A 26,101-nucleotide genomic window follows, 5' to 3' on the forward strand; every position below is an offset into this window, starting at 1 on the left:
CTGAGTTTCAATTACTGCAGAAAATGGTGAATAAAATGTAGCATTTTTGCTGCTCTAAAAGATCTTTAGCATCATATACGCTTCCCTATACTAATAAAGGAACATTTGACAGAAAAATTATTGCATGAAAGTAATACAGACCTAATTTTCTAATATTTTTCCTTTTTTTTTTTTTTTAATTAAAATACAAATCACAGACTTTAACAAGCAAACCCTTTAAGAAGAAATTTACAGTTGAGGTTTTGGCAACAGTATAAGGTATACAAGTAAAATGCTCATGCTATAGACGTGTGTGGGAAAAACACACTTTTTCAGTATGCCAGAAAAATTCTAAGTTTTTGCAAGACATAACAAATGGTAGTGTTTTCAGAGCCACGTAGTAGCAAACTATAGTTTTGCACAAAAATATCTGTGAGAATAAATTCAAAAACTGCAATTAGATGAGCAACATATCACCAAAGCAGAGATGTTGTAGACCCAACTTCTCTCCCATTAGTCTTCCCCTCTTATAATGACTTCAATCCCTGCTGGAATGGAATTTCTTCTGATTTGCTCCATCCTGTGTGAGGACAGAACGAACTTGTGCATTTTTATTGAAAATACTGTATCACTCAGAGGTATTGTTCTATGGAGCACACGGCGAAGTGTGAGTTAAAAAAAAATGCTGTGGCTAAAAATCATCAAGTGAACGCCTGTAACACAGTGACATGTTTAATCAACATAATGGGACTGATTCTACCAGGGTTAAGCAGTGCTTATGTCCGTGAGAGGGGGAAAGCACACTCCAGAGCAGGTGCTCAAGCTGGCTCAGCAAGCAGGGAAAGTAAACTCCACATACTGCACCGACTGTATCGCCTTCATCAGTGTACACCTTCCTGGATCCTTTATTCCTTGCAGCTACCATCAGAGAAGCCAGAAAAGTACCGATGGAGCTGAAAGTCTGTGCCACAAGTGTCAGATACTTCATGTTGCGGGTGTGCAAACAAGTGACCAGAAGGATTTTACTTCTAGCAATCCTAAAACAAACAGCTGAAATCAACTCATGGCACCTATTTATTTGCTAACCTTGTAAACAGTGAATATGCATTCTTCTCTCTAAGCTGAAACTGTATTGAGAGGCTTCACATTGCAGAGTGAACACAAGGGAATGGAAAAGAGAAAAAGTGGATGTCTCTTCTATTTGTTTGTGGTGGATCACTCTTTTCCTTATTGGTGAGGGTTATTTTCTCCTCCTTTAAGGAAAATTCCACATCTAGAACTACTATTTTTTAAAAAGGTAGCTTGATGCACACTGTAGCTGATGGAACTACTTGAAGGCATAAGAGTTTCTGGAAATACCTAGTGTAATTTGAAGAGGGGGGACATTTTTTATTTCCCTCTCTGAAAAAAATAATTGACTATAAGTTACTATGTGTATCTCTCAGTCTCTAGAACGTAAAAAGCAAAAAAGACAAGACAGGCAAACATGTAAATTTTAAAAAAACCCACAAGAATAACAAGAAATGGAAACGCAGCACATATGAGCAGTGAGATCCTTTCGAATCAACTGATAAGCATACTGAGAGGGAAGGGAAAGATAGGAGATTAAAAAAAAAAAAAAACAAAAACAAAAAGAGAGTCAATATATAAAATATGGGGAAAAAAGCAACATGTCAACAAGATCAAAGAAAATCTTTATTCCTCATCTTAATTTATTAACACTGAAGTATTTTGTCTACTAAACGCCCAATAGAAAGTTTCAAAGTAATCTCAAAGACTAAGTGGTGAAAGGTTAAAAAGAAATATCGCCTGGAAGCAGTAGAAAACAAAGAAACTAGAGCATGAGCTTTGTCACCCATTAAATCTCCCCACAAACTTCATCAAGGTTTGGATGAGCCAACAAATAATTGTAGGCAGTATTTCTAAAAGGATAGAACCAGAAACTGACAAACTGAACAATAAAATCATATTACATTTTAATCAAGGCAATTATTTGTCACGATCTGATTTGGCAAGTATTTTCCTATTTAAAGTTCAATGTGTTTCATAATGGATCACCAGATTCAAACAACTACAGACACAAACATGAAGATGAAGGAGGAGGGAGGAGGTTCTTAAAACTACAAAGCCACTCTTTGTCAAGGTCCTCTAGCAATAATGCCTTGCTTTCCATTTGCTTGATTGCATGATTTGCATAAGATCAAATGTAGGCAATTGTGGACATGAAAAGCAGATCGCTCTCAAACACATTAGAAATGGATCCACAAGCATTATGTGGAAATGTGTTATAGGAAAATGCACCCCAGTGCATGGAAAACTCAGTGATTAACGTCAAACAAACTATAATTTACAATATAGAGCATGAATTATATGTTATTTTACAATTGATTCCATGCTGTTGGTTGGAAGGATTTCATTGATCTTAATTAACAAAATGAGCCCAATAAGGGCACAGTTATTTCCTTTAAACTTACAGTAAAAACCGAATTTTTTTTTTTTTTACAAATTTTCTTTATCAGGCTATATCCTACAATTCCAGTTCCCTCAGTCACTTTAAAATAAGATCGAATGTTTTTTATTTCAATATTCCAATAACTACTATCTGAAACCACTTATTTCTTACCAAAACAAAGCTAAACTTAAAAATTATAGAAGTTCACTGCGGGGAAAAAAAAAAAAAACAATTCAGGATTTGGTCCTGTTTTCATTTCTAGACTCAGAAGGGCCAAGGGCACCAAAGGATAGATTAAAAAAGACACTTTGTTGGGGGTAAAGGATTCCCTTAAATCATCCTATTAAAGTAGTAGGTAGACAGAAAAATAACTCTGCATTTTTGTGTCAAAAACAAAACAAAGGAAAAAAACTTAAATAAAATCCCACTTTCCCCAAATAAAAAGGTGGCAGAGAGGAAGAGGAAGGATCAACCTGCCTTTTCACCTCTGACCTCAGAGGCAATACATACAAACTAAATTATTTTCTAACTGACATGTCAGCAGGAGAATTGTTAACTATAGCTATCATTAAAATCAATATTTGCATACCACTGCATTTATTACATACGTGGTCTATGTGGAACTTCCCACTAACCAACTATAGTAGTTGGTATCTACGCAGTTGCTATTAACCACCAGCATAGGTCCTGATAGAACAATCAATGCATGAGACAGAAAGAATAAAGAATGATCCTCTTTGCATGGTCTGTAAGAACACTCACTTTGCTTTGATCAAATTTAATGGATAGTCATTGAAAGACAATATGCAACATTACAGTGCTACTTTTAATATGGAATTTGTTACTAAGATAGAGAGAAAAATATAGTATAGTAAAAGAAAAAAACAAAACATAACACCTGAAATTAGAGATATAACAAAACATGAGCTTTACCATCAGGTCATCAGAGCACATCACCATTCACATTAATAATTACACAGTAATAATATCTACAATGTTTTAACTTATATGTAAGATATTTGATATTCAAGTTTACTGCAATTCCTCCCCTCTTCCACCCTGTTTCCACTTTCCCTGACTTCAGGCAATTAATTTAAGGGCCAGAAATGGCAACGTCCCATCTAGTTGAGTGCTCACATGACTTGCGTAAGGAACCCCACATAGTTCCTCTCAGGAAAATAATCGAGACAATAGCTATCCCATTGTTACATTCAAGAGAAAATAATACAGCAGCATTGTAGCTAGAGATTGTTAGCAGTACAACAAAGAAAAACCTGCTGAGAGAGTATGAAAATGAAAAATTTCCAAAGAATTCCAATCACCGTGTAGTTTATGCAAGTAGACTGTACGAACACTTCAGCTCATTACTCACATCCCTACTCTGTTCTCTCATCTTGTTTCTCAGAACTTGTTACATTAACCCACAGTAACTAAATATTTAATCAGAAGATAAACTCTTTGGGACCATAAATCTCCATCACCAGATACAACAATGACACATTCTCATTTTTATAAATAAAAAAACCCACTTTAATTCCTATGCTAAGTGTCAAGATCACATTATCAGGCTTGCTCCATCAGACACCATTAGCAGTCCTCTGCCTTCCACCATTTTCTGAAAGCAGGCAACAACTCATATTTAACTTTTAGTATAGTACTTCCTGCTTGCTTTGTTTATAAAGCACAGATCACCCTCAAAGAACATTCACTAATGTACAACTTTCTCTGGAAAGGTATTATACTTTTACTGCATTGTTTCATAGATCTCCTACAAACCCCACACCCTACTCAACATTCCCTTGAAAATAATTCAGAAAAAACAGTGTCACAAATGACACCACTTAGGTACTTCATGCAGCTGAGGCAAGCCAAAGAAAACTGTGTGCTTGTGTACTTAATTGTCTAAACTAGCAAGGCCTTTCACATGTGCAACTGGCCCATTAACTGAAGAAAACAGTTATCTTCCAAGATAAATTCTAACAGATATTATTAATAATTAAGAATGTTCATGTGATTCTGTAGTGTTGCAGAGCAACAATTAAAAGAATTTTGTGAAGCCATTAAAAACAAGGCCAAGAAATAAAGAGAAATAAATAAACTCAGGGTCTCAAATAATTACTTTCAGGAAGCACCGCAAGCTGTTATTCTGCTCTCTAACCACCAAAGACTGACGTAATGGACAAAAAAAACTTGGCTTCCAACTGGCCAGCAAATGCTGATGTGTTTTAGAAACTATTTGTTCAGCAGCAAATATTTCTGGTTTTCCAAATTACTCATAAAAAAAAAAAAAAAAAAACAAACATTCTTTACTGTGAGGGTGGTGAAGCACTGGAACAGGTTGCCCAGAGAACCTGTGGATGTTCCTTCCCTGGAAGTTTCAAGGACAGGTTGGATGGGGCTCTGAGCAACCTCGTCTAGTGGAAGGTGACCTTCCCCATGGCAGGGAGTTGGAACTAGATTATCTTTAAGGTCCCTTCCAACCCAGACCATTCTATGAAAACCTCATTCCTTTTGAGAATTTTACACTTAAGAAAAATCCAGGAAATTTTCAGGTCCCATCTTAGGAAATAAAGAGCATGGCACAAAACCATGTAACATGGGAACGTGAAAACATGACAATTACGTGTCAGACTGTACAAAAAAAGTTATATTCAAGCAAAAAAACCCTTTGGCATAAATGTGAAACAAAAGGATCTTTAATCATTTCAGTTTGCTATGATTTCAAACAATGAGTAAAGATTTTACACGCATGTGGTAGGACTATGGAAAAGGGGCACTTTTGGAAAAGAGACAGCTCCAAAGTACATTAAGGCTTTTGAATACAATTATGTTTTAACAGCAAAGATTATAAAGTTTATTTCCACTTTTAGTAACAGTGTCTCTTGGTTGTGCTCTCTTACACCCTCAATTGTTGCATAGAAAAACTTTCTGCTATTTATTGGTCCAAACTCTTGTACTTCTTTGAGCCCAAACTCATGCCTGGCCAATTCACAAGGCCACATCAGCATCCATTCCTGATTAATGTGTTTAATTTTTCCCTTTTATTTTAGTAAAACTATTTTATTTCTTATCTTCACTTAAATAGATACACTTCTTTTTATTTAAACATGACTACTATTCCTACCCCATTACAAAAGTTGCAATATAAGTCTTTCATTTTAAAGCCACATCCCTGGGATAGCTGCTATGGGTACATTTTCAGGCTGCTTTTACTCTCCAGTTAGGATGTACGAGCTTGAAATCCTAAAGATGATCAGCTGAAGAAAACTCAAATCATGCGGAGAGCCCCACACCACATGGTTAAGGAAAAGCAGAATCAAAACATCAGAGAAGAGCATTTACACTTCTCTTAACACTTTACCACCCACTAATCTACCTGATTCCTCATGTGATTCTAAAGACGTCATGTCACTGACCACAGAAGAATCACAGTGCTCCTTGGAAACCTTCTTCCCATTACGTCCCTGACACGTTTTCTCCTGACTCATCATCATTAGTCAACATCAGAAAAATACAGATGGTGAGAGAACAACTCTCACCATCCAGAGGTTTTTTCAAATGTTTCTCTTACTGCCAAAACAATAAAAAGCCAGTCAGCCAGTGCAAACATTCATCATCAGATGAGCCCAATGAACTTCCAAGTAACATCTTTGCTTACAAGAATTAAAACCACTCACTGTTTCTCTAGTTTACTTCAATTATAACAGCTGGACAAATAAAGTCAGTTTGAAGGTCAAAGGGAGAGAAAGCAGTAGGAGGACAGAGCACATTAATTTTTACCAGGCACATGAAGAGAAGCAATTGTGGTCAGTATCACTATCTTAGTTTTATTTTTTTCTTTCTCACTGCTTTACACATCATATGGAATGAAGCAGCCTTATTCTAAGATTTAAATGAAAATTTCCATTCATGAATGCTTCCAATCCAGTCACTGTATTTCCATCAGCTTCAATAGAGGGGAGTTGTTAGTATACATCATAAGAAATGTCTTAGTCAATGTTTAGCCCCAAAACTGAAAAAGAAAAAAAAAAGTGTTTTACACATTTTACCTCTGTATTACTTCAGCTTTATATTCACAACTGGAAAATATATTTGCACCAGGTAAATACATTGCAAATTTGAATCTCAGACACCTGCTCCTATAAAACTGGAACTACTCTGGATTCACATTAGTATGACCAAGGACCCTCTGGCTCACCAGCAGACGTACATCCCAAGTAATTCCAATCTTGCTGCAGTGGGAGAAACAAAATTCAGATCTACCTAACATTTGGTGCTGAGGTAATTGTATCAGGCCACAAGAAGTGCCAGACTGCCACTTTTACAACCCACTGAAGAACACATATGAGTGTGCCGCTGTGGCAAGAGAAGCCAGTAAGATATGAAGTTATATACAAACGTATGGTAAGTAATACAGCAACTATTACTATTCATTTTATATAAATCAACAGTGGGGTCTCATCTGGAATAGCATATATTACAGAGTGCAGATATAAAGTCTGTCTGCAAAATAGCAGTGAGATAGCACAGACTTACAAACACTTTCTTAGGAAGAGAGGCTGCAAAAACAACCTGAGAGAAGGAAACAAAGAAGATTACATACCATATAGGGGTATAAGATAGTAAGTGCTACATAGAAAAGCAATTAGGATGCTCTGTTCCCATGAACTCCCTTTCAGTAATACAGTGGAGGTGGGGAAAAGGATATGCAATGATTTAGAAAGTGGAATTTCCAGAGAAAATCACCCCATCCAATATCATGGAACATCTACTACTGCTGACAAGAAGATTCAGGCTTATCTTTTTAAATCAAATTCGGGGGGAGAGACATTAAGTATCAACATTGTATTTTTAAAATTATTTTTATAAGCATCACTGCAATTTGAAAATGTGTAAAACAGTCCTGCAAGTTTTCTATACTTCTCTCTTTGTATCTGAGACAATTTAGAACTCTTCAACACTGTATTTTATTTTTTAAATTTTCCCTCCAAGGAAAGAAAAAGAGGGGTGTGATTAAAGAAATTAATTTCCAAAAGAAATATTTTCTTTGACAAAAATCAAACAATGTTACTACTAGATTTTTCTTATTAGAATTCAATATGCATACTAAATCACTAAATACCATTTTAACCTCAAAACAATTGTTTTAATGAACAAAATACTCAACAAAAACAAATCCATCAAACAAGCAGAAGCTTGATACAGCACAGTCAGACTAGAAATTGGAACCAAAACAGGAAAACTATGACAAGGGCAGTTTGAACTGCCACCAACTACAGGTAGATTAAATTAGTGATTTATAGGTTATGAGGTTTATTTAGCAATATCTACATTTTAAATCCATCATGGGTAGCTTGTTCCATCATTTTGTATAGTACCAGGCATGCAGGATGATTAGAGAACAACTCTCACCATCCAGGCAAGGCATCATGTGATTTAATAGTTTCTCTAGAAGAGATACTATCACCTTCCCAGGACCAGAACAGCTCTGTACATCTGAAATATAGTCAGAGGATAAAGGGGGTTGCCAAAACATTACTGTAGTGCTGGAACAAGGATAGTGGGAGGACTCAGCTTCTGAGCACTGATCCTAAACAAAACAATTTATAGCAAGTTAAATCTGTTGCAAGACTACAAATGCTGAGCTAGTTTTCAGCTGACCAGGGAATTAGCAGCATAGTAAAATATACTGTACTTCTACAGGCTCTCCTCTCTCCACAGTCCCAACTGTGGAGTCAATGCGTGATTGGGGAAAATTATTTGGATTCCATCCCCCATTTTTGTTTCTTTTTATTTCTCTTTTTCAAGTTTTCTCTCTTTATGTTTATTTTCAAAAACACATGCACACAAAAACAAAACCAAAAGAATGAAAAGCCCAAAGTTTTTTTCAACTTGACATGCACTACTCAGTTATGTCATGTAGTGTCAGTAATGTCATCAGATAACATAACTGCCACAATCTGATGTGAGGCATTAAACTGGGATTACTGGAATAAATCATGTTTGTGGGTACACAGATCACAGGTGGTGCAGTCAGCTGCTCTGTATTACGGCGTGTCTATAGGATGTGCAGATTAGGATATAACGTCCAGAGGCTTGTTCTCGTTTGTGAAGTGCTTTGTAACCATAAGTCAATAGTAAGGAGCCACCAAACAGTTATAATGGCATAAACCATCATCAGGGAAAAATACAAATCGATCAGTGCCAGCGATATAACAAAAAGAGCATGCATCTGTCCCCAGTCTCATAAATTCAGTGGTTGTTGCAGGCTTTTCCTCTATCCCACGTGTAGTTTATTAATACTAGTTACTATCATAAATAATAATAATGTAGAGTAGTTTATTTCAAGATGAATGCTCTTATTATCTGTTGATCCTACACCTTATTTCTTACATCATGTCCATATTCCTCCTGTAAATGGTGGGGGAAGAGCTGGCTAAATTTATTGCTTGAAGTTTATGCCCTTTAATTGGCAACAAAATGCTAAGCCAAGAAAGTTGTCTGTGTAGGCTCCCTGAAATATCTGCATACCTTAACTAGCATGGTAAGCCTCTACAAAGGAGGCACAGAATTTACGTGCAACTGCGTGCTATAAATAAGTAATAAGAACAGATTAGAATGATGCATTTACGCCTACTAGTGCGAGTGAGATGCATAATTCACAAGTGGCAAACCCTTAAGAGGCTTTCGTATTTCACCCCAACCCTCTTCCCCCCCAGCCGTGCCTACATAGAACACAGGACATTGTTCAGTGCCACTGATTCACAAATTTTTACTTGTTTTTCCCAGATAGATAGATGTTTAGGTTTTTTTAATCACTACTTCTTTCTTGCAGAAAAGCAACAGGCACTGTATTAGTAGTCATTGCTGGGTATGTGTCTGCTTTAGGTCACATTATTGGTGTCATCTTTATGATGTGATACTTATGATACTCAGGGACACGACTAAGAGAACACAGGACTTGCAACTGAAACTTCCCAGCACAGGAAGAACATAGATAGGTTGGAGTGAGTTGGAGGGCTACCAGGGTGATTGGAGGGATGGAGCACCTCTCATATGAGAAAAGGCCAAGAGAATTGTGACTGTCCAGCCTGGAAAAGAGAAGACTTCAGAGTGACCAAATTGCGACCTTCCAGTACCTGAAAGGAAACTACAAGAAAGATGGAGAGGGATTTTTACAAGAGCATGTAGTGACAGGACAAGGGGGAGTGGATTCTGAAGGTGAGTAGGTTTAGATCAGATATCAGGAAAAGATTTTTTACTGTGAAGGTGGTGAGGCACTGGAACAGGTTGCCCAGAGAACTTGTGTATGCCTCATTCCTGGAAGCGGTAAAGGACAGGTCGGATGGGGCTATAAGAAACCTGGTCTAGTAGAGGGTGTCCCTGTCCAGGGCAGAGGGGTTGGAAACAGATGATCTTTAAGGTCCCTTCCAACCCAGGCCATTCTATAATCCTCTAAGATTCACAATTAATGTGACATGTTGCTCCTCCAGCTGGACCTCCAGGGGAAATACACGAATCTCTGTGTCCATTCACATCTTCAGCCTCTCTGCTGAAGCCTCTAAATACCTGTTAGGACCAGAATTTTTATGATAGGTCACAGATTTTGCTGAACCTATGGCTTTTCTCCACAGCAGTTCTACCTCTAAGAAGTACTCTGTTACCTGGTGATAGCTGCTTTAATATTTTTTGTTTCTCAGGCTGAGGTACTACAATATTGATTCATATACATCCCAAAGAAGCACAACTAGGGATAAGCTCTTTGGTGAAAAAGTTACCTCCTAATTCTTCTCAATTGTTTTGAACTTAGTCTATTTTTCCACCGGGATTTTCCTTTGTCCTGCATGCAAATATTTTAAATTATTTTCTAGTTCTAACTAACATTTGGCTATTTTGCCTCAATCTTTGCCACACAACTTCTTTTCATAGTTAAGGTAAGACTTGTACCTCTTTTTTATGGTAACATTTATTTATTTATTTATTTATTTTATCTCTTCAGTGAATCTCACTTGATTTTGAATTTTCCATGACAAACTTTCTATGTACTTTTTCTCTGTCTGCAAACTTGGGAGGAAGACTTTAATTGCGCATGTATTTTAATTCCTACTACAATTTAACAGCTTAAAAACTGTTACGTGACATAGTAACAACAGTATTAAATCCCAAGAGCTGTAGCTCAAAAAAATCAAAACATATTAGTGGAAATGAAAGTAATACTACTTTTAATCTAACTTACCCTTGAGCTGATAAAAAGGCTAGCCAGCCAGCTCATGAGAACATTTAAAAATTCTTGCCAATTGGATTGAATTTTTGTTCCTTTATCAGACAACAAATAACACTATTAAAATGAAGTGATAAATAGCTCCAGTGTTGAAGTTCAGCTTTCAAAAGGATGCTATCAACATACTTTATCAACATTGGTTACTTTTCATTATTGATAATTTCTTTAACTCCAAACATTTCTCCTACCATAGACTGAAAATTGCACTTATGCATCCTTTGTATGAACTCACCTAGTCTAGCTAATGATCCTGGATAGGTAAGCAATGAGGAACCCAGAATCTCTTAATAAGCCAGATTCTATTGTCACCTCTGAACAACTTTATGTAGCCCTAAACATAACCAGACATTCAAAAAAAAAAAAAAAAATCGAGATATGCAGACTGTAAATGTGACTCAAATGTATATGTGTAATCAAGGAACATGGTACGTCCAAAGCAGCCATCACAAAAACAATATCAATGTTTATCATCCATTTTTGCATTCATCTTAAGACCGTAAGTCTAAGCATTACTTAAAGCACACTAATCTCATGTTCTTCTTACATGATTAGCTTTATGTTCACTTAGATGTTTTTTCCTGTGTACTAGGTAATTTCCTGGTAACACATCATTTTAATGTGTCTCTCTATTTATAAAATAAAAACTACAGAAAAGAAAGGAAGAAAAATTATAAAAGCCCACCACCTTTCAAAGTCCAATAACAATTTATGAAAAATATTTCAATCAGAATTATAAAAAGACAATATTTCATGAAAGACTAGTGAAAAGCATGATGGAGTTCAGTACTTACTAAAAGTCTATTAAGCTTTACATAAACAATTTAGGTAATCGGTGTAGAAACCTAGGTTAGATTTCTGGCAGTGATTCAACAGGAAAAGAAGTATCCTAGAATACCTTTCATGCTGTCTGGGACAAGATCTATGCTTCCACATAACTTAGGAGGATAGGGAAACAGATTTTGAAAATACAGGAATACTCCTCCAGTCACACTAACCATCAAGTATTTTTAAGATCAAACTTATATCCAACTATTTTATGACCTTGTAACACTCAGTCTTGTATTGCTCACACACAAGACAAGACTTGTGAAAGATGAAAAATACTAAGGAAAGCGTGGACTTAATTATTTTAGAAATGCAAATTGTAAGGAAGTTTCTCAGATTTATTGAAATCACAAGTCTGAAACACATGCAAAAAAACCAAAGATTCCCCTTTCCATAAATTTGTTTCATTATAGCTTTGTTTTTTGTAATAAACGAAATGCTGAACATATTTCAGTAATGACTGAACACCCTCATGGACATATTTTTTATAAAAACAAGGGAAAGGGGAAGCCCTGTTTGGGAACCGTCTAGAAGTACTGCTGTGGTGTTACCTGCCTGTACACTGTCACCATAAATCAATATTCCATGACTGGAATTTTGGATATATTTGGTATAGAGGGAAGAGTCTGTGTCTAGCATTAGCCAAAGAGAGACTCATGTACTGCTCTGTCAAAACATTATCACATCTGATAAACCAACACTATTTGAAATAGCAGCATGGAATAAAATATCTATTTTAAATTAAATATACATCGAGTGTTTAGCAGTTTGGGAGACTAAATGTTCCTAAATTAGTAAGGAGAAATACTAGTGTGTTTTCCAGGGCATGAGGAAAAACTCAGAGAGAAGCTTCATTATGCAGCTGGCAATACCAAGAAGGCAGCCTCAGTCTATCTAAGCCTGCTAAGTTAGAGCTAAGTGAGGTATGTCCTCAGGATACCAAGAGATTCAAACTGAAGCAGTAGGTTTAGCCTTAGTCCATCTGTAAGAGAGGTGTCATATCTCTATCTACCTGAGTCAAGAAAACCTGAAAGTAAGCATAAATCATTTACCAAGTATCTCAAAAATCTTTTAGAAAAGTGAAGATGCTTTTCTTGATCCATAAATATATTACTTATAATTTGAACATAAAACCTTGCACAGTTTCTGATGTTAACAATGATGTGACTGAATGAAATCTTGCCTGTTTTATCAGCAATATGAAAACCAGAACAGAACCCACCATTTTGCCTTAGTAGCTTCAGGCAAGCCACAATTACCAGGTATACTGCTGAAAATAAGGTCCCACAAAAAGTATTTCAGGCTATGAGCTCATCATGGCCAAGAAAGCATATTCTAGTTCTTAGAAATCTTAAGGAGATCTCTCAATGTTTAGTAACAAACAGTGGTCACCATGAGACAACAGTTCACAAACTATATCACTTTATATGAAATTCTTGCTGACAAAACACAAAATGCAGATAAACAGGTTACACACTTCAAAAGATCCAAGAGCAAGGTAGACAAGATTCAGCCAGTTTACCCAAGAATGGTTCACACAGGCAACATTACAACAAACTGATCTCAGAGAGTGGCAAAAGAAGAATTTGCTGCTATCTAACTGCAGGGTGGATGTCTTGGAGAAGACCTACAAATCCACGTGCAAATGAGGACCACCTGCAAGACAATAATGCGTGGATAGTAAGTTCTGCTGGTTGATTAAAAGAAGAAAAAAGGCTGCAAGGCTGTCAAATTGTAAATTCACATTTTAAAAATTGAACTCAATGAACTCTTGATGTAAATCTGTCCCCCTCAGTAGACCACTGTCTTTTGAAGAAATCTCAGAATCTTTAAGTCTGCTAACCAATCTAGATAACTGTGAAGGAGAAAATATAGAACAAAAAGCCTACATATGTTTAATTCTGAAAAACAGTTTTGAAGTAATATCACAGGACAAAATAATCTGCGTGTTTTACATTTTTCAGTGATTTTAGTGGGTTTATTTCTTGTCATGGAATTCAGACAAGCCTGGAAATCAATGTTTTTCTTCTTATTGTTTAAAGAAACAGAGCCTACAGTCAAAATAATTCTTATATGAGAGAAGGGAAAGAGAGGAAAAAAATACTCTCCCTGTTCTACAGCTATTAGCTCTATTTTGCTCCAGTTCTCTTTGGTACATATGAAAGATTGGAAGGTACCAATTGCTCTCATTTCATAATTTGTTGCATTTTAATTTTTAGAAAGTGGTACTCAAGCAACCTGAGAGCTCAGCAATTCCAGCAGGGTTAGCGTGATTTCTCTCCTGGCTTGCTGTGTTACCCAAATCTGATCAAAGGACAAGGACTCCAGAAGCTTGTCCAGCTGTGGTTTTATAATGACACCATTAGGTTTTGCTCTATAATCAAGGTCCCTAAAAGTCTGTGTAGCTTCAGGCTTAATATCTGCGACAAGGTTAACTGAAATCTGCAGCAAGGATAACTACTTTAGCAGATTGTATCAGCAGGAAATATTTAAACACTATTTAAAAGGATTTTAAATAAGCAGATTTTATTTAACACTGCACTAATGCACTGCAATAGAAAATGATACAACAGAGCTGCTACAAATAAACATAATGCTTTTACCCTTACACTGGCCCACTCCTCTCTAAATTCCCCAGATGTGTATTATTAAGTCCAATGAGTGCACCAGATCTTTCTGTCTGAGGCTGAAATACAGGAACACCAGGCTCAGACAGCCCATTTGCCCTTTGGTTTTGTGCCTGCTGAATCTGCATTCTGGGTCTGTGGAATTAATTATGATAGTACCAGTCACTGGCAATGTCAGTGTTGCCAACTCAGGTGTATCAAATGTGCTTTCTTACATGCCTAGAACTTTTAGAGGAAGGCAGCTTCTCCTGTAAGACTGGTGTACCCTGCCCTCTAGTGCCAGGTGCACCAATATATTCACTTAAATGCACACTCAGGCCAGAATAAAGCCTGAAGCAGCAGGCATTCTTCATATGACATCCTAGAAAACATGGTACTTCCTCTATGACTCATCAGCTGGAGATGTTGCTAAACCAGACATAAGGTGTTGGTCTGGCATTGTTGCACAGCACTGCAAGACCCTAAAATAAGGGTGAGACACTGGGGCATCTCTCACTGGATCACATGCAAGCAAGACATTTCAGATAACCAGTTCTAATAACTTCTCTGGGAAGAGGTGAAAACTAGCATTAATTGCTCACCATGGTTCTAAAGAAGTCTCTGCTTCACAAAAAAAAAAAAAAAAGAGCAATTGTGACATTCAAGGTTATAATATACACAAATTTAGCACTAACATTACATTGAATAGCAAACAACTCTTTCCAAAACACTCTAGTGAAAGAACAGACTGGGTACATTTGTTATTTATATGTATTTCACTGCAACCTGGAAGATGGGAAATGAACTCATACCAGAGGACTACAGAATTTGTCTAATGGTTGTCCTTTAAGGCAAAAGCTGCCTGTCATCTTTGAGCAGGACCTAAAAAAAGTAATGCAAATCCTTAAGGATAGACATTGTTGGTTTAAACATTGTTATAGCTGAAAACTGTATGAAAAGTAACCACAAGAACTACATCTTAAATCTAATATAATAAGGATTTTCTTCTCAGTGGTTCAGCTTCTAGCAGTGATACATCTTATTGAAACTACCTTCAATGTACAGTATGGTGGATTTCCTTGCTCAGATTGTTTCACTTGGTAATTAGTACAATACTGATATTATGATGGATTTTGCTTTTATTATCATGATCTTTCATTTAAAACAGGCAGTAGTATTCATAGGGATAAAAAGGAAAAAATCCTACCAAATTTTAAGTAAAATGTAGTAATTGCACATGGCTGTGCATGTTGTGTACTATAATCACTACTGGGTTAGAGCACCATAAAAAAAATACAGGTACTAAAATGGGATTCTCCCATTTTTTTAAGTTCAGATATGTTAAGCCCTGATTGAACAGATGTCAAACATCTGTCTCTTCCTCACAGAAAAACAAGGCTCCCATTCTAACCTGGTTTTTTAGGATCAGCCTTTCCACACTCAGGTCAAATAACAATTTGAATAAGCCAAGGGTTAGTTCATGCTCTCAGAAAAAAATTGTGAAGATAGCTCCTTCTCACATTTACCAAGGCTCTGCTTAATATTTTTCCCAACAACCCCGTAAAAGGACTCTGTCACATATTTTTAAAAACTCTGGGTGTTGGACGTCGGCACTTGGGCATGTAATTTAGGATAACTCTATACTTATTTAACTCAGTTGAGGATCTGTCCTTGTAACATAGTTGACAGGATCTCTTTCCTGAAAAACTAGAAACACTTCTTTCAGGTTGGCAGAGAAAAATAAGGTTCATATAGCTGACTCTTAATAAGAACATCTTCCTTTTAAAGATTCATGATGAGAACCATTAGATTCTGCTGGAAAATTATATGAACACAATTTGTTAACATTGTCAAGCACCTTATAATTATATATATATATATAATGGCCAGTCTTCGTGAACGAAGAACCGGGAAAGGTCTTTTGCACCTTCCAGCCTGTGCATTGGATTTTTTTAAAGTGAGACACAGTGTGCACAGAACTGCTGCAGCAAATGGACACATACCTACCTAATGCCACGCTCAGTGCAAGGACAGAATTATACTTCTTGTTTTTTTGTTTTCTAAAGTATCTACTAAGTCATTTCCCATTGTAAACATGTTAAGCAATTAATAGCTTTTCTTAGTTCATCAAATCCTGGGCATTTAAGAAGGGGGGAATATTTTGTTCTAATCTTTTTTTCTGAAGTTTCTTCTTGACAATAAGGTTTCCATCAAAATAAAATTTGGCACTTGGGTCACATCTAAGCATCACTGTCTCTGCTTATGCTATAACATTCTGCATTTATTAGACCACTTTTCTGCTGGTGGTATTGGCACCATCAGCTGTGGCCACTGTAGTAGAATACTTTTCAGAATAAACCCCATCCGATTGGCTCTTTTGTCTAAGGCAGGTAAGAAATTTCTGAGACTAATTTTAAGGAAAAAACAAAAAGGAATACCTTGCATAAAATTAAAAATCTTGTTTAAATAATTACATGAAGAAACCTCCACGTTTCAAAGTAGAAGCTTCAGTTTTGCCTGTGAGTGTTTGGTTGAACAAGAAGGATATTTTCCTCTCCACAGGAAAAATCAACTCAAATTTTCCTAAAATCAAAAGCCTTTTTAAGATCTGTACATCTAAGTTCAGAGCTCTAAAGTTAACTGTACAAGCTCCTCCATCTCCTCACAGCTGCTAGTAACCTCCAGAACAGCATGGTATGCAGGTTTGGGGAGCAGAACCCTACTGCAACTGCTCTCCTAAGCTGCAGATGTTGGTTTTGATTACAGGAGCTTCTGCACTCACAGACAGAGGAAATGAAAGTACGAATACAGGGGCACGGATTCACACAGCTCAAGTTCCACCTGGGATCACGGACTATTTCCTCTTCACTTGTCCCTTGGATATATTAGGCTTTCAGAGGAACATAGAATGTGAAATACAACCCAGATTGCATGAGGAAGTAGAACACACACCACATAAAGCAAATGAATAAAGGTGGGAAGCAGAAAAATCAGAGACAGACAGTTAACACAGGTGTTGTGGTAGAGAGGCTGGCTTCATTTCAGTGCTTTATTACTCACAACACAGAAACCGAATTTGTCAATATGGAGACAATATTTAAAGGCACTAATGGATGATGGATGCCTAATGGGTCTCCCTTTTCAATGTGGTAAAGTGTACATTTGCCATATGTGCTTTTAAAGGGTTTCCTTTTTAATTACAGCTCAGCCCCTAGAGGAAACAAACCCTCGAATTTCCATGAAAATCAATGAGTATTTCAAGCCCTCAACAACTGTCAAGATCAGAAATTAAGCTAACAATATATGTGCAATTATGGTATTGAGAAAACATATCCCTCCTCAAGTTATGGATTAATCAGCATGGGCCTAAACCGATTGCACTTCCCATGGTCTGAAATGAAAGTCAGCAAAGTACAAATTTTTAGCTGTCTTCTTAAAAAGAAAAGTTTAAAAACCCATCACATTTCAACAGATACAGTACTTCAAAAAAACAGAGAGAATCTATGACTTTCTGGTATAAACTACTGGTCAGGAACTAAGTCATATAGTAAGTAAATTAGGAAAATAATTTTGGTGAATAAATAGGAAACAGATGTCAGAGACAATGAACTTTGTTTCTCTGTTTAGAGTCAGTAACGTATTATGTTGAGGCATTAAGTCACCAACAACACTAGCCTAAGCATGGAAAAGAAAAGGATAATTATATGGAAAAGGCCAAGACCTGCATAACAATCAAAAGCCAAAGCCAAAAACTTTTCACCATAAGACTGTAAGGGGGGGGGGGGGGGATAGGAATATTATGTTATACCTCTTTTAAATCTAACCTATAAAGTAGAAAATATTGGGCTCTGAAAGGAAGCAAAAATCAAGTAAAATTAAAGATATATACAGATCTAAGCAAGATCTTGAATAAGCCTCATTCAAAAGGACTTGGATTTCTAGTGACCCAAATCCCAGTCTGCTGGCTCACATTGCCACTTCTCCCTCAGGCAGAGTGAGAAATTGGCAGCTAAATAAAATGGTTCCAAAGTAAACAGACTGATCTCCACACCATGTTCATAATGGTGGGCAAGAGTGGCTCTCGTGTTGTACTGCATACACTAACACAATTCGATTCATCTGCCTTCTCTCTTGAATAAGTAAGATTTTCTCTTCTCCTTACATCCATGTCTGCCTAAAAATTAATTAAAATAAAAGCCATGAAATGCTCAATATAAAAATATAAAAAATTCTAGAAAAAAAAAATATTTTCTAAATGGAAGGAGAAGAGCTTCTCTAGAAAGTTTATGAACCAAATGAGACTTCCTTTGACTACTTCGGCTGAATCTATTCTGACATATCACTCAAGATTTAGAGGTAGCACAGGAGGAGTCAAGTCCTGACCCTTTTTAACTTATGCTTTCCTATACTTTCAAAGAATTCCAAAAGTTACTTGACCATAATTTCTATCAATAAACATCATTTCACCTATAATTCAGACTACAATCAGACATGAATCTAAAACCAACCAAACAAAATACATTATGGTGAACACTTCGTCAAATATTTTACATTGCTTGCCATTTACAGCCAGGTTGCAGGTGAACACAGTGGTAAAACTATCTGTGATGAACTTTCATTAATGATTTTAATAAGATCAGAAGCACAACTACTTTCACTTCAAAATTTTTAAGAATGGTGCTTTGATATCACAATGAGGGATTCATGGAAATCTTGCAAAAAAAAAGATAAATGGCACTGCAAGAATACCAAAAAACTGGGGAGATGGGGGAGAAATTAATTGAACCTACTCTTTTGATAAATATTTATTTTTTTGCAGAAGAAAAATGCACACTAGTTTGAGCTGTCATTATGCTAACCTATATCCTATTTTTCATATTATTAGTAATACATAATGTGGTAGTTTATATTCAAAAATAAAACCAGAATGTATATACCTCATGTATTTATCCAGAAATACACTAAGGTTACTATGGTTACGAAAAATCCATTACCTTTGAATACAGAATGAAAAAGTTTGACTTAAAGTGTGCACTATTTATTATAGCGATCATCAACAGCCTTCAGGAGGTTCTCTAACTGGATTCATTTTTCAGTGTCAAAACTGACCCACCACACCAGTAGCTTATGGCCTGTGCAAAGCAAAGAAATTTGAACTATATGAATTTTTAAATATGTTTTATACTAACTCAAGATGCAGAAATGGCTTTGAATTTTAAGGTCTTACATTACAAAGAAAGTAGGGTCTTGGTACCCTTTCCCCCCTGAGTTGTCCACTATTAAATGCTTTATTTTTACTTGCACCTATTAACATATACAAATTCTGATGGGTCCAGAATAGTGCTTATGCTGTACTATGATACCTCTAGCTCCATATCTTGGGGTTTTTATTAATTTTGTTTGTTGTTTGGATAATGTCTGAACAAATAATTTGGATACTTCATTAAACTACACCAATTACATTAAAATAGGAACTCAGATTACCACGCTTCACTGTACTGCCAAACAACAGGCATTTAGCTTCCTTGTAATAGTTTAAGAGTACTGATATAACCTGACTATTGGCACACAGCATAACTAATATCAGAAGAAAACAGATTATTAGTTTATACTTTCAATAAATTAATAAAACATGGATTATTCAGGTAAGCAATGCATTGTCTCTATAAATAAGAATATCTAAGGAAGACAGGAAGAAAAACTATTAAACTTGTACATAATACCTTGTCTTCAACAGCTTGCAGTTTACTTGCTTAGAGAGCTAGATGTTATGTGATCAAAATGTTATAAAACCATTAAAAAGATGACTCAGATCCTGTGAAAGAGGGCAATACAGCACAAGGTTTCGGTACACCATCTACAGTGGTGTTAATTTCTGTGAGTCCCAACAAAGAGTTCTAACCATCAGGGTTTGAAGTGCATCCAGTCAATTTTAGAGTTATTTTTCTTTTCCTCTGAAATAAGAAGAGGTTAATCATACAATTATTCATAGCAACTATGAGATACACATTAGACACTCAACCTTAGCAGAGAACTCACCTTTTACAATATGTTTAGTTTCATTTCCAGAGTAAATTGGTATTCCATTCATATATAAAGTATACTGTGTAATAATACCATTGGGTGTTTTGGGTGGACTCCAACTCATCAGCAGGGATGTGGGAAAGGATATTGCTGTAGGTGATTGCACATCTTCAGGGGCTGGTGAAAAAAACATATAACATTATATTATATTGTCTTTACACAGACAATAAAGAATTTAGGTGATAAGCTACTACCAGAATGATTTTTGGTAAAGCTGAGATTTCAGAAGAGATTTTATGTCTACAACATACCAGTATTTTGAGAAGCCTACTGTTTCATGTGAGCATTCCTAGCCAAACAGAAACTTCTGTGAAGATGATGACATACACCTCGGGTTTAGGAGAATAATAATGCTTCTATAATTTTATCTTTCCAGTTTGATAACACTGAGCAAGGTGAGGGGTACATGATTTTAGTGCAGTCCTTTTTTTAACACACATTATTTTCTCTTCCTTCATGCTTTTTATTCCTATTAACAAAGGAATCATTCCAATCACAGATGAAGGCAATGTGTTCTTAGGTACTACCCCTTATTTCAAATTCTTCAAAACTCAATACACTTAGTAATGTTTGTTTAATGTAGATTTTATATATATAATATACTGGAAGTTGGCAATGCATAATAATTTAAAAGTCGAGTTCTTTCACTGTTCCAATGAGTTATATATTAGAAGCACAAGGAATCCCACTGAATATCACAAGGAGAGCAGGGCTCGGGCCTTAGTCTGGGAGAAATATCTTGTAATTTACAAGCTCTGTGCTAGCAATTTAAAACAATAACTAGCAGTGGCTGGCAATGTGAAAACAATATAAAGTAATGAATGTTTCAATAGGGAAACAGGGATAGCTGGAGGGTGTGATATGGTGTCTGTCTCCTGTATCCCCAATTTATTGTTACTTAGAGCATGCAACAAGAACATCCAAAAATAGAAATTCCACACATTGACTTTTTGTTCAATTCTTCTGAGAGATAAAACACATGTTCCCCATGGCTTTATTTGATCTCTGGTGGGGGGAGGTAAAAAAAAAAGAAAAATTAAAAAAATGCTACACTTGCCTAAACCTTTCCAATAGGACACCTGGATTTATTCCTGGATTCCTGTTTTATTCACTAAGCTGATAAAATAAGACATAAACAATTTATTTTTAATTACTATGTCACAGCAGAAAGAAATACGTAAATACTGTATTTCATGTTTACATCACAGGGTCCAATAACTATTCGGTTGTCAGAGGCTGCACCTTCTCATGGAGAGTGCCACCAGACAATCTGTCAGTTTATTTTGAACATATAAGAGGCAATAATTGGATTCTGATTTGACTGGTGCTGCTGGAGTTGTTAACATGGTCACACCAAAATTCTGCTCTAGCAATGTTAGACTGCAATCTTCAGTACTGTCCTCGTCAAGACAACGCCTTTGCTTTGGCAGCAATTCAACACAGCAGCATTCTTTTAATTATTATGGCTATAATTCACATGACTTCATGCCAAAATTTTATTTGCTTTATTGGTACTGTATTATTACCTAGTTTACATGAGAAGATAAAAAAAGAACTGGGGGAGGGAGGGAATTTTGAAAACTACTCTGCATCATGGAAGATTAACTACTGTCCAATAAATACATGTCAAAGTCTTCATTATTCTACTGGTGTAGATTTGGAGTAACTGATTATTTTAACTGGATTAACATGGCTTTAGGATAGAAACAGGAGATGTGGACTTTATGTTTAATTGAGAGTGAAGTTAGATATGTCACTGATATTTTCAGAGCATTTGTAATTGATGTGCGTTACTTATCAGCCTTGTCTCTGAAGTCAGAACTGAACGTATTTTTTCTTTCTTCCTGGTTTGTTCTTGATATAAGCATAGGAAGCATTAATTTATACTCACGACCTTTTAAGTTTGAGCACAACAACTTGTGAAAGTGTTTAGAAAAAAAAAAAAAAAGGAAAATCTGAACAGCAATTAATAAATAACTCAATCGGCATTTGCGGTTTCATCACACTGAAATAATTGTTGCCTATTGCTGGTGTTTAGCGGTTAAAAGAAACCATGGAAATCAACCATTTGATTCTCAATTTCATACTGTGCCATACAATCAATTCTTTTTAGTCAGACTGTCTCTAGATTTACTTCTGAGCCATAGTAAAATGAGGAAGCTTTCATTAATCTTTCAGATGCTTCATATTAATGACAAGGCTCTTGCATGAACAATGTAACAGCAATTAAAAAGCCCATTAATCTGCATTACAGCTATTAAAGATGCATGTCATTAAAGGGTATGGAGTTTGATTCATTTTCGCACCCCCCCAAAAAATGGAGCAATTATGGTCTGGCAATGCACTTTGTCATCAAATTAGGTTGGGGTTTTCCAGCAAATGGCTTTGCAGCGTTTAGCTCTTCTCCTGTTTTATTATTCATGACTGAAATGTGGAAGTCAAGACCTTTGAAATTACTTTACCTTCTTGTGGAGTGGAGATGTTCAATGCATGCAAGCTCTCAGTACAGCCAGCCAAAGTGCAAGCAGTTAGGGTTACAGCATAGTTTGTGAAGGGATGCAAGCCCGTCAATACGCCTGCAACACAGGAAAGCAAGGTGTTGTGCATGTACAGACTGATTATGTGCATACACAGATAGAAGTGACATAAAGTCTTCCTTCCGTTACAGGCTTCCACTGTTACAGGTGGAAAAGGAAAACTATTTCAAGGTTTCATTCCTATCATCCATGACTTAAATTTTGTAAAATAAATTAACAGTAAATGGTATTTTATTCCATTTTTAATACTAAAGATGCAGTTAAGATTCTTTAGTTATGCTCACTGTAACAGGTACTGCTTCAAAACTGAGGTGTTTATGTTAAAGTAAACAATGACAATAAAGGAGTTCTTTTCTTAGTCCCTGTCTCACAAAGTTTTTTCAGTTATTCATTTTGGTTTTCCAAGGAATTTTCAATGTCTCCCAGAACAAATTTTTTTCAATGCTTCCTCTCCAACATTGCCCCTATTCATCCATAAACTGAAATCTTTTTTGTATGAAACATTCCACTTATCTTCCGTTACTTCAGACTGTACATTTACTATGCTACTACAGTAACATAATTAAGGTGACACAGTACCCAAAGGTTTACAAGAAAAAAAGATCTGTAAACTTCTGATATTTCAGGTCCTGCTTGTGTTAGGGAAGAAAACTTACTAGATTCCCACTTATCAATCAGCTCCTTGTCATAGCAAATATAATAGGCCACTTCTTACCACTTCAGGAACCTAAACAATATTTTAAACAACAATATACAAAAGAATTACAAGGGAAAAAATTGGTTTACCATGATTTTCAGAAACATCAGCAGCTCTCATTTCAAACAGGTCCAACAATAGGTCCAACAATAAAGTAATAAGCAAGCTAAATGCAGTCATAATTAAAAGAAGGCCAATTCATGTCAAATTTTATTTCAAACCATGTTCTCACCTTGACTCTCACAGCTCTCTGGTAAAATCCATGTGGTTTTTCATTAAAAAAAATAACATTTCAGCAAACTATGTTATTTCAAAACTGACCAACACTGCATTTTATAAGCAGCTTCCAGTACCCCAGAAAGAGCTCCCAATACCTCAAAGAACCCCCAGCATTACATGTACACAAACAAGTAGACAAAATTAGTCCATATTACTACTCATCATTGGCTTACTACAGAGAATGCAACATAACTTTGCATTTCATTTAAAAAAAAAATCTTTTTTCCCCACATAAGCCCTTTAAAATGATAAAAAGGGCCTGGAGAATTTGATGTTGGAAGTTAACAGTTACAGCATAAATACATTATTTTCTAAGTAGAACAATCAAAGTCTGCAAAGGTTTATATTGTGTTTACTAACAGGTGTGTTCACATGGAAAATGTGAGCCTAGCTTTCACTGAATTAGTAATGTTTGTGCCTTTTCTTGCAATCAATCAAAAAACTTCAAAGGATGGCACTGTAATTGTCTTTCTATTTGAATTTTCTGAGGTGCACTTCCACTCATACACATGAAGAAATATTCAGAAGTAATCACTCATACTTCAGAGTAATGTTAAACGAAAACCAGTTGATCAGCATCTGCTTGCTTTGGTTACAGCTTTGATTTTGCAAATCCCTAATTAACAGTGGAAAGCTGTACTGACATCTTACTATCCAATGTAAATGTGACAGGAAAGGAAAAGAATGCTGTGTCAGCCACCACCCAAGCAAATGTCCCCGTAATCTTCCTGTGATGGAAGGCAGATATTTTTAAGAGCCATCAAAAAGCAGAAAATAGGAAATAATGATGTTTTCATAGAATAGTTTGTGGTGGAAAGGGCCTTAAAGATCATCTGGTTCCAACCGCCCTCCATAGGCAGGGACACTTTCCACTGGACTAGGTTTCTCAGAGCCCCATCCAACCTGGTCTTGAACATTTCTAGGGATGGGACATCCACAACTTCTCTGGGAAAACTGCTCCAGTGCCTCACCGACCCCACAGTAAAGAATTTCTTCCCAATAGCTAACCTAAACGTGCCCTCTTTCAGTTTAAAGCCATTACCCCTTGTCTTTTCACTACACGTCGTTGCAAGAAGTCCCTTTCCAGCTTTCTTATATGCTCCCTTTAGGCATTACTATCCCTGTAAAATATTGGAAGTACTAGAATCTACAATAAATTCTTCATCAAAAAAATTCCATTAGTTAAAAAATTATCCTTTTTTGCATAAGACTTATTTTCAGATCATAGAGGGTCAAACACAGGAAACAATAAAAGTTGCTGTTGGAATTCCCTTCTGCAAATAAACAGAAGCAGAAACCAAATCCTCTAACTGCGACATTTGCAAGTTCTCAGTCAAGAGGAGCACAGTATAGTGTATATGCCACCTCTATTCACTCTGCTGTGCTTTAGGAAGCAATTTAGTTTTATTTGTACATTTAGCACTTATAGCACTCTTTCTTATGAAGCAGTGAATTAATGCTCCTTGCATTTCCTGATAGAAGACATTCGGTAGGGTCACCAATGGCTTCAGGCACTGAGAGCTGCAGCAGGACATATCCAGAAGGCTGCCCATATCTGTAGAAGGTTGGGATTGGGCTGTTTTGTTTACTTTTGACAAATTAGAAAGCTTTTACATAAAGCAACTGCAGCAGAACAGAGTTCACATTGCATAGATAGCTTTGTGAAAGGCAGCAAAAATTTGCAAAAAGAAAAAAAAATAAACCCCACAAAACCCCTAAACAAGTAACTAAATCCTTTTGCAAAAGGAGGTTTACATTTAAAAATTCATTCAGCAAAGGTAGCAAATTATAAAATGATTTGTTTGTTTCCTAATCAATGTTTTTCCTTCACATGTACTCTTGCCCTATTTTCTTTCAACAAAGAAACAGATGTACTGCATAGGTAGGCAATAGAAAGTGCACAGATTTTATTTACATACTTCAGCAAACTACTTTTTTCTCAGCTGCCATCCTATCTGTTTGGCCAGCATCCACTGTAATCTGTTCTCCTTCATTATGTTAATCTGTGGGCGGAAAGATTTCTGTCATCTTCAAATCGCTTGTACAGCAATGGTAAACACCTTGGCCTGTCTGTAATTGGACAGGTGTCTGCCTTGGTGTCACCCGGCTTTTAATTCAATTAAAGAACTGGCTGCTCTGCTCTCATTACCCACTCATTTCCCCTGCACTTTCAGTCAGTCAGTGAAATTTACACTCAGCGCCTGACTACGTTAAAATACGAAGTCAGCAGTCCCATAGCAAAGATCATCACTGATACACGTGAATTAATTTATAGCACAGCAAAATAAATTTTGCAGTAAAAAAATAGCCTATGATCCAATGAAGTTGGCTGACAGCTTTAAAAAAACTCATCCCAGCTCC

The 26,101-nt window shown here is 36.2% G+C and overlaps 1 protein-coding gene across 1 annotated transcript in view; it reads right to left on the bottom strand.

The window, feature by feature from the left end:
* Positions 1–26,101, bottom strand: part of LOC114060902 (usherin-like) — a 316,442-nt gene that overhangs the window by 196,103 nt on the left and 94,238 nt on the right. Inside the window, exons 19-20 of the mRNA XM_027890772.1 lie at positions 22,690–22,803; positions 20,183–20,344 (exon numbers count right to left, since the gene is read on the bottom strand). Coding sequence (XP_027746573.1) covers positions 20,183–20,344; positions 22,690–22,803 — 276 coding nt within the window. The remainder of the gene's footprint in view (positions 1–20,182; positions 20,345–22,689; positions 22,804–26,101) is intronic.

Source organism: Empidonax traillii, unplaced genomic scaffold (assembly GCF_003031625.1).
Source record: "Empidonax traillii isolate 1590-97213 ecotype Southwest subspecies unplaced genomic scaffold, ASM303162v1 scaffold296:size1881848, whole genome shotgun sequence".
NCBI classification, from domain to species: Eukaryota; Metazoa; Chordata; class Aves; order Passeriformes; family Tyrannidae; genus Empidonax; species Empidonax traillii.